Here is a 15,093-nt window from a genome sequence, read left to right on the forward strand (position 1 = left end):
TTGCAAACCAGGGCAGTGATTCTGTCGGAGATCAAGTTTAATAATAAGCTTAATGGGCAAGGCCACTCAAAGTCGCCGTGGCCGTGAATTTGGATGAAGGCACAGGTACTCACTCTTGAATATTATTGAGCTTCCATGAAGGAAGAACATTCCAAATGTCGGCATTCCTCTGTGCAGAGGAATTCTGTTCCGTCTCCGTCCTGAACGCAAGATATCACACTGCAAGAGGATGCTTTGGTTTCCTACACTGCATCTTCAACTCATCTCTGGCCCTTGCGTATTTTGAAGACCAGCCGGTCTTGGAATGTTGGGAACGCGGCGATCAACAGGCGCGCAGCAAGATTCCACAACCAGTGATGGGGCCAAGGTTATTGCCCCTTGCACAATGTTACTCAGCCAGGATATGTGATAATTCCCAATTAACCTGTTGGTTGAAGGATAAATACTGGCCAGAACATCGGAGAGACTGGGATCTTGTACAACGTCCTCGATTTAACAGACAGGACCTCAACTGAATGTTTCATTCAACGTAGCTGGTGAAATATTTATCCAGAGGTGTGAGTTTCAGAGGCGGGGAATTTAAATTCTAGTCATTAAGTAGATTTCGACTGACGTTGACGTAACATCCATCTGATTCACTCATGCCCTCCAGAGAGGAAATCCGCCATCCTCTCCCGGTCTGGCCAGCGTGTGACCCCCGCCAGTGTGGTAACCGCCCCCTGAAACGGCCCGGTAAGTTTCGGGGGACAATTAGGGATGAGGGACATATGGTGACATTCCCAGTGATGTCCCACGTTTTGTGGACGGATAAATTGAATCTCAGCAGAGACCTGTTGGAGTATCAGCCTAGAATTTTACTTAACCATTACGATACATAAAGAGGCCGCTCGGGCCATTAGGTACATGCTCGCTCCGAACAAAGAAATCCCATTCCCCGTCTTGATTCCCCGCAGCCCTACAATTTATACTCTCTCTCTCTCAACACACACACACACACACTCTCTCTCTCTCTGTCTTCCCTCTCTCTCTTTTATCCACACACACACTCTCTCTCTCCCTGTCCCTCTCTCACACACACATTCTTCCCCTCCTCTCTCTCTCATCCACGCAAACACACACACACACACAGACATACACACGCTCGCTCTCTACCTCTCTCTCTTTCTCTCTCTCGTACACACACATCCCCTCCCTCTTTCACACACCTCCACACTGTCTCTTCTTCCTCTCCCTCTCTCTCTCACAGACACACTCCCTCTCGCTCCCTCCCTCACCCCCTTCTCTCTCTCTCTCTCACTCACTAACTCTCTCCCTTAGACATACAGGAGCTTGTGCGCACCCCTGAAATTCCCTTACATTCTTTTGCACTGATTTACATTAAGGGGTAATTTAATTTACAGTTGCCAGACAACCTACACGCACATCGTTGGGACGTGGGAGGAAACAGGAGAAGTGGGGGGAATGTGCAAACCAGGCCGACAGCGCCCATGGTCAGGATCGGTCCCGGGTCTCTGGAGCTGTGAGGTAGCAGCTGCTGCTCCGCCATGCTACCAGTGCACCCTGTGCTCTCGCTTGCCGCCTGAACCAACAAATTTCTGGCTCAGAGTTAATACCACCTCCCACCCCTGCTCTGAGACCACGACCCCGGGTCAGGTGTAAGTGCATCATCGTGACAAGTGAATAAAGGGTGGCATTCCTTTACAAGATTAACATGGACACGGGACAATGTCTTCCGTGAGTTAATGAATGGGCCAGCTTTGAGAGATATGCAGCGCAAAGCAACATCGGGGTCATGTTATACTTTATAAGTGAACCATTAGTTCGTACATTGGACCTTAGCCAGGAAAGCCACATTTCCACTGTGAGAAGGTCGGGATTCAATCATCCGCCTTCCTCTTGGATCTAAACCTTGGCTCTGAGAATTGAAACCGATCCGGTTCAGTGCACTGTCCGTGCTCACCCCGGGATCCCGGACGCCCTCACCTCCTCCAGCCAGTGGCGGCGCTCAGAAGATGTGGTGGCTCTTGATATTGACCGTTATTCGCCCAGGTATGTCCGTCGTGGTAGTCAGAGCTTCGGGGCCTAATGTCTGCCGTCTCCACCCGACTCTGTTACTGAATATCCGACCGCGTGGATGGTTCCGCATTTCGGGAGCCCTCTAATATAATTTACCCCCGTGGGAATGAATCTGGATTAGGGGCGGTGGGCAGCCAGTATATTCTAGAGGAAGTTATCACAACCCGAATACGCGGGACTGACACCAAGGGCGGTGCATTCACCCCCTAGCAGTTGTCTTTCAGCGCAGAAGGAGGCCACTCGGCCCCTCCTGCTCTTGTTGGCTCTTTGAAATCAACCCCATTACTCTCTTCCCGTTAACTATAGATTCCATCTCACTTCAATAATTATCCATTTCCCTTTGATAATTACCGCTCAATCGGCCATCCAGATCACAACCAGATGCGTAAAAGGAAAATAAATAACATTCTTTTCCTCTTTCTGCCAACAATCCTGAGCCCGCTCTGCTTCTCCCTAAATGTTTGTGCCTCTGCATTTAACTGCAGGCCTCGTTCTGGCTGACGACACTCTCTACATATCCCCAATATCCATGAGCCGTCGCGAAAATGAAACCGTGACGCTGGACTGCTTCACTTCCAGGAATCTGGATGACCATTTTTTCATCTGGGGATCCGCAAAGCCCACCGACCAGATGATCTCATGGATCTTGTACTGGACTCCGGGATCCACTGCGGCGCTCTACTTGGTGCCCGGGACCGACAGGTTCATTGGTTCCAAGGACTGGACCAGCAAGAAGTTCTCCCTCACCATAAAGGACCTACAGCGGGTGGATTCCGCCAGGTATTACTGTGGCAGCTCCAACACCTACTTTCCCTACAGCACCGACTGGAGCGGATGCGGAGTTACGCTCACTGTAGACGCCGGTAGGTGCCCTCGCTGTTTCTGTTTGTCGACACTTACCCTCGGATGGGGCCACGGTGCCGTGTCGAGGGAGTGCTGCACTATCAGACGTGGCGTCCGTTGGGTGGGAGCGAAAACCGTGTTGGGAGACGAGGGGGGAGTTCTCTTGATTAACCTTCAATAGACACCTGCAATCTCACACCTGACGCTTATAGACTGAATATGAACGTAGAACAGACGAACCAGAAGCAGGATCAGGCCATTCGGCGCCTCATGTCTGCGTTGACATTCAATATCATCCATCACCTCAGCACCACTTTTTTGCACTGATGACATGTCTTTTGCATCCTTTAATATCTATGACTCTGTCCATCCATGCCTTGAAGACGCTTGGTGGGTTTTGGATAGGGAGGATCCTTCATCCTATTGGGCATTGCTTAGGACCTAACGTTATACTGATGTTGAGGTAGCAATGAAACGAAATGACAATCATTTTTTCAGAAAGCAACCGAAATGGAGATCCTGCTACTGATTTGATCCTCTGCCTCTTTTCCAACCTTGTATCCAGTTTTGGTCCCCCTATTGGAAAGGCCAGTAAGCTGGAAAGAGCGCAAAGAAGATTTACGAGGATGCTGCCAGGACTTGAGTTATAGGGAGAGGTTGGGCGGGCTGGTGACTTTATGGAGGTGTATAAAACCATGAGGGGCATAGATAGGATGAATGCACTCAGGAAAAGGGAACAAAAAACTAGAGGTCATAGGTTTAAGGTGAGAGGAGAAAGATTTAAAAGCGACCTGAGGGGCAACTTCTTCACACATAGGGTGGTGTGTACATGGAACGACCTGCCAGAGGAAGTGGTTGTGGCAGGTACAATAACAGTTAAAAGATGTTTGGATAATTATATGGATAGGAAAGGTTTAGGATGATATGGGCCAAACCTGGGCAAATGGAACTAACTTAGGTGGACACCTTGGTTGGCATGGACGAGTTGGGCCGAAGGGCCTATTTCCGTGCTGTATTACTCTATGACTCTGCCAGAACCAATATACTGGGGGTTATTTCCGGTTCTTAGAAACCGGTTTCACTGTAAAAGAGCCTGATAATGTTATGCTTGAATTCACTGGGTATCAATGAATTTTTAATTCACTTTCACTATTTAGCAAAATATCTTCCCGAAACAAATGTTATACACCTTTGTAAGATGGGAAAAAGAGAACAGCGGAGACTGGGGGTGGAAAGTTTGGTAATAGGATAACACAGGGAAAGGTGAAGTTACCTGAAGGAAAATAAATTGTGTTTATAAAAGCACATTATGATCCAATCTAAAGGTTTTGCAGACCTTAGACGATAACAGAGAATACTCAGCTGGTCAGGCGGCGTCTATGGAGAGAGAAACAGAGTTAGCGTTCCAGGTCGATGCTCTGACGGGCTTTACCTCCTACAGCACCTTATTGCACTGCATTTTCTCTGTATCTGTGACACTTTACTCTGTACTGTTATTGTTTTTACCTGTACTACCTCAATGCACTCTGTACTGACTCAATGTAACTGCACTGTGTAATGAATTGACCTGTACGATCAGTATGCAAGACAAGGTTTTCACTGTGCCTCGGTACCAGTGACAATGATAAACCAATACCTATACCAATCTGCTGCAGGAACTTAGCGGGTCGAGCAGCATCTGTGAGAGGAAATGAGTTGTCGACGTTCCTGAGTGTCTCGGACAATTCCTTTCATCGACAGTTCCTTTCCCCCACCTCCCACCCCCCACAGATGCTGCTCGACCCGCTGAGTTCCTCCAGCAGGTTGTCCGTTGCCCCACGTTCCAGCATCTGCAGTCTCTGGCGTCTCCGTCCTTCCGGTGTGTTAACCTCCCTCCTCTCTTCCTCTGCATCTTAAAACAAGTTGCAATTCAAACCTTCTGATGGAAGGTCATCGGCTAGAAACATTGACCCTGTGTATCCCTCCAAGGACACGACATGATCTGCTTAATTTCAGATGTGCGGCCACCGCGGGCTGAGGACCACCGGACCGGTTAACATAGCTCTTTCGTTCCAGCCCCTCCCCAGTCCCCGCCTCAGGTGCACTTCCACCATCCGAGCCCAGAGGACGTTCTCCAGCAGCAGGACATTGCTTTGCTCTGCGTAGCCGAGGACTTTTACCCCGAGGCGATCTCCATTTCCTGGTCAGTGGACGGAGAGGAGGTGGACGCGGGGGTCTCGCATTCAGCTTCCCTGTTGGGACCCAACGCCACCTACACCAAGATTAGCAAGCTGATGACCACCGCTTCCCAGTGGATCAAGGGCTCCGTTTACACATGCCACGTGACTCATGAAACTCTCCCTTCGCCCGTCTCCAAACACGTCAGTAATGCCGGTGAGTGCAGCTCTCGGCTTCCTTCTGGGGCCGGACATGGTCTTCAGTGGGATGCAGAACAGGTGTGTTTGGGAACTGGCGCCCTTGGTGCTGTCTTTTATTCCGGGCACTGCACCACAAGCACAAATTTAACCCGGAAAATGTCCCATTTTGATCTATTGGGATGGAGCCAGACATGGAGAGTTATAGTCACGAGGAGAGTCTGTTCCGGTTGAACGTAGAACATAGAACAGAACAGCACGGGAACAGGCCCTTCGGCCCACAACATTGTGCCGAACTAATTAAGCTAATGATACCTAGTCCTTTCTGCCTGCACATGGTCCACGTCCTTCCATTCTCTCTGGGATTGCCTTTCGTGGAATTAAGTGTGTTAAGTATGGGAGGCCTGGGTAGAGTGAACAGCAGAGAGGTCATTGAGCAATGGCGTGGGTTGGTGGAACTATCTGAAGGACTTGAGAAGGCGGGGGGGGGGGCACCACAAGTGGTCGGGGTTAGGAATTCACTGCTGAAAACGTGGTAAAGAAAAGAGATACATGGAGACATCGCACAGAAACCTGGTCCCCTTCACCCGTTCTCCCACCCCTCCCACACCGTCTCCATGTGCCCGTCACCCACACACTCCTCCCACGTTCCCCTCCCCCACGGCTCTCCCTACCTCCCTCCCTTTACTCCTTTCTCTCCCGTCAGTTTCCATCGTCTTCAGCCCTTTGTCACATTCACCTGTCACCTCCCAGCTGCCGACTCTGTTCCCACTCTCCCTCCTCCGCCTGCCTATCACCACATTCACTTGGATCCACCTATCACCCGCCAGCTCTTGCTCCACCCCTTCCCTCCACCTTTTGAAACTGGCCACCTCCCCCATCTTTCAATCCAAGTGAAGGGTCTCGACTCCAAACGTCGACTGTCCATTTCCCTCATAGTTGCTGCCCGACCCTCTTGAGTTCTTCCAGCATTTTGTGTGTTGCTCCAGATTCCAGTATCTGCAGTTTCTTGTGTCTCCCTCAAGAGTCATCGAGTCATCGAGTAATACAGCAGGGAGACTGGCTCTTCGGCCCAACTGGTCCATGCCGACCACAGCATCCTCTCTGCTAGTCCCAGTTGCCCGCGTTCGGCCCATAGCCCTCCAATCCCCTCCCCTCCATGTAACTATCCAAATGCCTCCTAAATGTTGCAATTGTACCCACCTCGACCACTTCCTCTGGCAGCTCATTCCAGGTACTCCCCGCCCTCTGTGTAAAGAAGTTCCCTCTCAGGTCTTTTTTAAATCTCCCGCCTCTTAACTTGTATCTGTGCCCTCTAGTTATGGAATCCCCAACCCTTCTGCCCATCATGACCATGCCCTCCGTTATACCTATCACCCGCATTAGATCCGTTGTCTTCTGTAGTTTAGCGATTCAAGCGCTTGTCTAGACGCTCCTTAGATGCCCCGGGAGTATCTGCCTCCACCACCTCTTCAAGGAGCGCGTTCCAGCCACCCTCAGATCCGCTCTAAACCGCCTACCTCTCACCTTAAACTCACGCCTGCTTGTCTTAGACGTCTGCACTGCGGAGAAAATATTTTTCCATCTCCCCTTTCTCTCCCCATCATCATTTTGTGTGTCTCTATCAGGTCCGTCGACCTCCTCCGCTTCAGGGAAAACAAACCAAGCGCATACAGTCTCCCCTTACAACTGAAATGTTCCAATCCAGGTCATATCCCGGCGAAACTCCTCCGCTCCCCATAGTAAAAACCCACAAGGTCTATAGAATGAGAGAGCTCGCGAATTGGTTTGACCTAAAGTGCGATCTTGTCAACCGTGCACAAGACAGCTTAGATATGTTGTAGCATTCTTTAAGTCCATGTGTGTGTGGTTGTTACAGGACAATACCCGATGGCGCCCATGGTTTATGTTTTGCCACCGAGCTTCGAGGAGATGGACATGAAAGAGCAGGCCACCGTGACCTGCCAGGCGGCTGGCTATTACCCCGCTGAAATCTCCTTCAGCTGGTTTGCCGACGGCAATCCGGTGCTCGCGGGCATCAAAAGCTCCGTGCCGATCCTGAACGACAACGGTACCTATAGTTCCCGAAGCGAATTGGTGACATCTACCCATAAGTGGAAACAAGTCTCCGTCTACTCGTGCGAGGTTCAACACATCTCACTGCCAGATGGGCTGGTCCGAAGCATTAATAAGACAGAGGCAGAAGGTAGGAAGACAGCGTTTCTCCTGGTTCCCGTCCTCCTATTCCTAACGTGAAAGAATAACCAACCTAAATCAAGCAACCAACTTGACCATTCTTTGTCATAGCTAAACATCCTAGATTGGCTCAACATTTAATCATTTTGAATGCATTGTCCAAACGACAAGATTTTGAAGTTTAACTTTGAGCCACTGGTTTGGGTCGATCAGTGGGGAGAGGCGACACAAGTTAATGATGAGGTCACGACCTGAAACGTCAACCCTTCCCCATTCTCCACAGACGCTGCCTGGCCTGCTGAGTGTTTCCCGCTTTTTTGGTTTTGAATTCAGATTTACGGAGTAAAATTCAAATTTACAACATGAAACTTGTTTCTCAGATGTTTAGATTCTTATTCTATTTTAAACTCTTGAGTTGGGAAAGATCCATAGATGTTCAGACAGAAACGCAACCAGAGGCGTTGGGGATGCGTCAGGAACATGGGTTCCAGACACAGATTCGGCTATGACCTGATTGGACGGCGGAACAAGTTCGAGGGGCCGAGTGGCCTATTCCTGCTCCGATCATGTATTGATGAGGTGACGGGGTGGACGATACTTGTGGCCAGGGTTAGTGTGGTGCCGACCTGCTCCAGAAACCTGGACACAGACGTTTAGTCCACAACTTGAGCAGTGCAGAGGGAGAGTTCCATTGCCAGAAGTGTTGTCATTTGAATGAGATGTTCAATTGAGCGCCGATTTGACCCCTCGCTTTTTTTTCATTTATTCACTTTTCCAGGATGTGGGCATCGCTCACAAGGCTGGCATTCACTGTCCAAACCTAATCAAATTGGCTCGCTGAGCCGTTTCAGAGAACATCTCAGAACCAGCCACACTGTTGCTGGTCTGGAGTCACACAGAGAGCAGACAGGGAAAGGACGCCTGATGTCCTCCCGCTGCAGGCGACAATCCGGTAGTGAGGATAAATTATATCATCCTGATGGTTATCTGCTGATTCTCACGCTGCGTTTGTGGGAGCTTGTTGTGCGCCAGTTCGTGCCGTCGGTTGCAGGTGCTGGAAATCTGCAATAGGAACAGAAACTGCTGAAAACGCTCAGCAGGCCAGGCAGCGGATGCGGAGACAGAAACAGAGTTCAGGTGATGACCTTCCATGAGAACTGTTTCTCTCCCCGGGTGCTGCCAGGGCAGCGCACTCTCCCCGGGTGTTCAGGACAAAAAACGCAAGTCCGCCTTCTAGTGAATTTGATAGAATAGTGTGCGTGGCAGCAAGGGGTAGACCCCTTCTCACGAGGTAGACGTCCATGCCGACCTTTAACTGACGCAATTTACTTTTAGTCGGGACATCCAATTGGTGGAATCGAACCTCCGATCCCAATGGATTAAGTGTTTTATCTCCGTCTCCAACAGAAGAATACCTGCGGCAGCCAACAATCACCACGCTCAGAGTGCAGGCGGACCGCTCCGTGCGAGACCAGACGGTGACACTCGTCTGCTACGTGTCCGGCTTCTCCCCGGCCGACATCTACGTGACCTGGAGGACGGAGAGGGGCGTGCAGGAGATGGGCTGGGTCACCAACTTCCCCGTGGTGTCGGACTCCAGCGGGACTTACAGCACGGCCAGTCAGATGACCATCCCCTTGTCGGATGTGGACCGCTCGCTCACCTACGTGTGCGTGGTGGGACACAAGTCCCTCTCCTTTCCCATTGAGGAGTGGTTCCAGATAAGGTATGTGAACTCTCCCCATTGAAACTGGTGGCAGACGCTAAAATTGATCCCGGCCTTCGGTCAGTTATGGAAGACGAAAGTCTTCCCAGGAATGCAACCCGAAAATGTCCACAGTGGTGCAGCCAGTAGATCCGCTGCCTCACGACCTCAGAGACCCGGGTTCGATCCACGCTCTCCCGCTGACCGCATAGGTTTGCTCCGGTTTTCTCCAACGCCTCAAAGACACGCGGGTTTGGCCACCGCCAATTGCCCCGTATGTTGGTGAGCGGTAGCATCTGGGAGGAGTTGACGAGAATGTGGGGGAAATGGGATTGGTGTAGGATTAGTGTAGTGGACTGGTGTGTCGGTTTCCGTGCCATGAGCATGCAATGGTCCAGATACCTGGTGGGACTCCACCTGACAAGCCTTCCAATGACAACTTGTTGAGGTTGTATCTGTGAAAGTGGAGCCCGTTGTGTTCCTAGAAGCCGTGAGTTCTTTGATTGCCATCCATCGCGTCAAAGGATTCGGAGAGCCCATGTGGGAGGGAGAATGGGGTGAGGTGCTGGAGAGGAGACGTAATCGGGGGCATTTAAGCACAAAAGGCGGGGGCTGATGAAGGCTTCAGCGCCGCCTTTAATCTGATTGTAATGTTTGTACGGGGCCCGGATTGCCTGCCGACAGAAGGATGGCGGAAACCGAGGACTGGTCTGTAGAAGCAAAGGTAGGTTGGTAAACGTTACTCCTTCAGGACAGGAGGGTCGGGGGCCAGTGGAAGAATCGTTCTCGGGGTACAGTACCTATCAGATGTGGAAGGGCTCGTTTTATACCCATGTGTGTTACAACCTGTGGTACCTGGATCTTGGCAAGAAAAGATATCGGAAGATCTTGGTTTCCCCCTCCTCCAACATTCACCCTTGCATCACAAGAACAGACGTAAATAGGCCACTCAGCCTCACAGATCTGCCCCATTCAATATGATCATGGCTGATCTTCCCGGGCCTCATCTCTTCCTCTGTGCTCCCTTCCCCTGTCCCTCAACCCCTTTCCACCCGGATCTTTCCAAAGTTTATCTACCCCCAACTTAAATGATTCTAATGAACTAGCCTCCTCCCCACCCCCACCCCAGCTCTCTGGGGTAGAGGATTGCAAAGATTCACCACCGCTGCGAGGAAACCTTTCGATGTACCTCAGTCTCAAATGACCTGACCCTTATCCTGAGACAACGCCCCCTCGCTGGAGAATCCATTCAACTCAATCACAGCCACCCTCAACCACCATCCCACTCTCTCAGTCTCAACCTCCCCTCTGATGGAGCTACAGTATAGTCAGGTGGGTGTCTGGCTGAACTGGGAACAACTTCTGCCACTTCCAAGTCCTCACCACCATGACTGATCTAAACCAAAAAAAAGTAATGTTCTCCTCTGAAGAAGGCTGGTGGAGTTGGCTCCTGACACTCTGCTCTTTTCCCTTCCGCTTAAAAAGAAAATATCCACTGAGGCCAGTTAAAAGCAGTCAGTCAGGAGGTTCTGAGTTCAAGACCCACCCCACGAACTTGGGCATAAAACTCCAGGCTGAGGCTCCCAGCGTGGTAGTGAGGGTGTACCACGCCATCAAAGGCGCCACCTTTCGGATAAGATGTTAAACTGAAGCCCGCTGCCTCCTTGGAGGGAGGGGGAAGGATACAAAGCATCGCTCGGTGCTGAGGGGATTTCCTTTCCCCCCTCAGTCAACATCACTAAATCCGCGTGTTTTATCACTGTGGCTTGTGACGCTCTTGCTGCACACACACACACACAGGTCGCCGCATCTCCTGTGGTGGCGCTTCCGAAATGGTCCTCTTGCATTTTTAAACGCCCTGAAGTTACGCACTGCACTATATAAACGCAGATTGTTCTTTCTTTGTTCTTGGTATCCTGCCACCCACATTCTCTCATTCTCTAATGCTATACCCCCCCCCCCCCTTCCCTCGGGTACACCCGTTCGGCGAGAGCATTGCTTGAACCTCGGGTCCCTGAGCTAATTGACACAGCAGCTTTTGAAGATCTGGAGTTGGAAGAATCCTTGAACTTGCATGTAAAATACATCTTATGATCAAGGGTTAACAGAGTTACAGCGAAGGTGTAGCTCAGAAGGTAGACCTGTCGTCCCGATTTTAAGTTCCCACTCCTGTCCGCTGCAAAGTAACACAGGCTGATTCAATAAAACGCGTTTATTAGCAGTATACTACTAGGGAGAGGTCTCTTCAGCATTCGTTGAGAGTCGTTACCCGAGGTCTCCACAGTACAAAGGAGCAGACAGTAATTTATACAGATATTGTCACGCACACTTAATGAATGCGGCTCCGCAAGTTTCGGTCTGGCCTCAAGAGATCCAAAGACAGACATCGCACCTATTGTTCAGCAGTTTAAGTTTTTATTTCAGATTTCTAGCGTCTGCGGGTTCTTTATTTTCACTGAGGGTTGTGAGGCAGCTACACCATTCTGCAGAGCTTAACACTGAGAATTACAGTCATTCATTGATTTAGGAAGGGATGTATTTCTGGAAAATGTCAGGTGAAATTCCTCAAAGCAAAAAAAAGGCCGGATAAAATGAATCACGGGTGTTTCGGTGCAGAGCATTCAGGCGGGGAGAGCGGCCATAGTTAATCCCTAAATTATAGTGATGATCCTGCTAAATTCATAAATCGATATTTTTGGTCAGTTTCCAACATGTGTGATATATTGAAGCTGCTTCTCTTTCAGCTGAGGATCCCTCAGACAGAGATTCCAATTGCCTGGAGTCCCCACCGGCCTGAACCAATTTAACCGGAGTGATATTTGTATTTGCCTTTGGATGTATCTTTACCTTATTTCGCCACTCAAGATCTACATTAATAAAACTCATCTGTCCCTTTGTGATCAAACTCAATATTCTGATAATTAAAAGCAGGCACGTTTGCTCAATGAACTACTGGCCTCTGAAAATAACTCGAGATGTGGCAAGCTTCAAATAAATCATTAAAAGCCTTTGCTTAATTATTTCTTTATTAATTACACCAGCGGATTAGAAAGACAGCATGCCCACTGACAAATTAGTGCACGGTCTTTTCTATTACAAGGCTTTGGAAAGAATTCGCTCGGGGGAACTGTTTCCCAAATCAGACCAGTTGAGCGTAGAAACCAGCTGATGAAAGGCAGAGCGACTTAATTTGTAAAGCTGAATTCACCTGTTTCCTCATCCATATGTTAAACATCAGAATGTTAAATGCATAATGGTTCACTAATAATCCAGAGTGACGATGTGAAATCCCACAGCGGCAGCTGGGGATTTTCAACTAAACTGGTTAAATAAATCTGGAATAAATAGTGGCTCACAGTCCCTCGTGTAAAGAAATCCGCACTGCTAACCCCGTGGGGGACTCCAGACACTGAACCGCCCTCTGAAAGGACACAACAGTGGAGATGGACAATGAATTATGTCTTTGCCTGACACAACCTGATCTTGAATGTAAAAAGAATCTCACCGGAGGGAAATGGAAGGAAATAATCGTTCATGGGCATGGCCCTTCCCCTCCCCCCTCCCCACCCACCTCCACCTCCCCCCACCCCTCTTCCACCCACCCTCACCCCTCCCCACCCCCTTTTTCCCCCTCACCCCTTCCCCTCCCCACCCACCCTCACCCCTCCCCACCCCCTTTTCCCCCTCACCCCTTCCCCTCCCCACCCTCACCCCCACACCCTCCCCGCACCCAACCCCCACTCCTCCCCACCCTTTCTCCCACCCCTCCCCTCCACCTCCCCCACCCCCTTCCCCACGCCCCTCCTCCAATTGCCACATTAACCAGTTTGGTCTCGCCGTTATCAGCTATTCCGTCTGTCCTATCCAACCCTCTACTACCTTTCTGCAACTTAAAACTAACATGTTTTCTCCCTTCACACGCTGCCCGACCAGCCGAGTCTTCCCAGCATCTTCTGTTTTTTTTTAAATTTCAGATTTGCAGCATCTGCAGTATTTCTGATCTTCACCCACACGGAGCTGCGTTTCCTGCATAATTGCAGGCAATCTGATTTGCACATTATCTCCCATCCACGTTTAAAAAAAATAACTGCTTAGTTGCAGAATTGCTATTGCAACCACAAAGCTTTTTCAAGCTTTTGAGATCACGAAAAGTAGTGAATCAATGCAAGGCTTCCTTTCTATGTCCAGGCGAGCTAAAAGGAAATCTGGGTGCTGCCCATGTGGTCGTTGTTCTGGCGTGCGAACATTAAATAGTTGAAATTTCAGCGAAGTTGCCAAATTTCTCGACTGCAGCGGCGCAGTTCTGCCACTGGTCGCCGGGTGGCGGTGCTGCGCCGTGTACGCACAGTCACTTTGCAGGTCGGCCTGACGACGCTGGTGCTTCGCCTCGGTCGCCCGGTTGGGCCACTCCTGGAGAGTCGGGCACCTGGTCCCTTTGTTGGGGAAAGCACTCAGAGGGATTGACAGGCACCATACGAGGACTCCCCCGGTCGGGAGGATGCTGCCGGGGTTTGACTGAGAGGGAGAAGGGACTTCTCCTTATTTGGAGGAGAGGGTGGGTAAAACAAAAACTGGGGCGGTAAACGTAAAATATATCCGAGAAAGGAGCAGCTCAGACACGGAGACTGAGGGGAATGTGGAGCGGGGTCCCACTGGGAGAAGGGGAGGGGAAACTGGAGGGAGATGAGGGAGATGGGGCGGGGTGTGAGGAAGCTGATGTGGAGTTGAAAGTTAGACCTTTGGGTGTGTGTGTTTCTGTTTCTGTGTGTGCCTTGCTATCTGTGATATGTGTGTGTGTTTTTGTCTCTGTGTTTCTGTCTACTTCAGTTATCGTGTATGTCTGTGTGTCTCTGCATGTGTGCGTCTGTGCATCTATGTGTGTGTATGTAACTGTATGTCGACGTGTCTACGTATGTGTGTAACTGTATGTCTGTATGTGTATGTAATTGTATGTGTCTACGTATGTGTATGACTATGTCTGTGTATTTGTGTGTCTGTGTGTGTGTGTGTAACTGTACATTGTGTGTGTGTCTGTGTGTCTGTGTGTAACTGTATATCTGTGTATGTGTCTCTGTGTCTGTGTATGTAACTGTATGTCCGTGTGTCTGTGTGTATGTGTGTAACTGTACATCTATGTGTGTGTAATTGTACACCTGTGTGTGTGTGTGTGTGTGTAACTATACGTCTGTGTGTGTGTGTGTGTGTGTGTGTGTAACTATACGTCTGTGTGTGTGTGTGTGTGTGTGTGTGTAACTATACGTCTGTGTGTGTGTGTGTGTGTGTGTGTGTGTAACTATACGTCTGTGTGTGTGTGTGTGTGTGTGTGTGTGTGTGTAACTATACGTCTGTGTGTGTGTGTGTGTGTGTGTGTGTGTAACTATACGTCTGTGTGTGTGTGTGTGTGTGTGTGTGTAACTATACGTCTGTGTGTGTGTGTGTGTGTGTGTGTGTGTGTGTGTGTGTGTAACTATACGTCTGTGTGTGTGTGTGTGTGTGTGTGTGTGTAACTATACGTCTGTGTGTGTGTGTGTGTGTGTGTGTGTGTAACTATACGTCTGTGTGTGTGTGTGTGTGTGTGTGTGTAACTATACGTCTGTGTGTGTGTGTGTGTGTGTGTGTGTGTGTGTGTGTGTGTGTGTGTGTGTGTGTAACTATACGTCTGTGTGTGTGTGTGTGTGTGTGTGTGTGTGTGTGTGTGTAACTATACGTCTGTGTGTGTGTGTGTGTGTGTGTGTGTGTGTGTGTGTGTGTGTGTGTGTGTGTGTGCCCTGCAAAGAAGAACACAAATTGATGCTGAACCTCTCAAGGACCCACACAGGCCGCTGTACTCAGACAGCCCCCGGGAACATGCCGGCACCTTCCAGCCAACAGGAGTACGGATGGCCCACCACGCCAAGCCTGCCCTGAAGCCCACCATAA

The 15,093-nt window shown here is 49.9% G+C and overlaps 1 gene segment (V, D, J or C); it reads left to right on the forward strand.

Annotated features, from left to right (window-relative positions):
* The first annotated feature begins 1,827 nt into the window (after positions 1-1,827).
* On the forward strand, positions 1,828-12,182 carry LOC127586049 (immunoglobulin heavy constant gamma 2-like). The segment is given in 6 exon segments: positions 1,828-2,049; positions 2,656-2,939; positions 4,975-5,292; positions 7,153-7,479; positions 8,877-9,195; positions 11,919-12,182. Coding segments are annotated over 5 exon segments (1,200 nt in total).
* Positions 12,183-15,093: the final 2,911 nt, after the last annotated feature.

Source organism: Pristis pectinata, chromosome 34 (genome assembly GCF_009764475.1).
Source record: "Pristis pectinata isolate sPriPec2 chromosome 34, sPriPec2.1.pri, whole genome shotgun sequence".
In the NCBI taxonomy this organism is placed as follows: Eukaryota; Metazoa; Chordata; class Chondrichthyes; order Rhinopristiformes; family Pristidae; genus Pristis; species Pristis pectinata.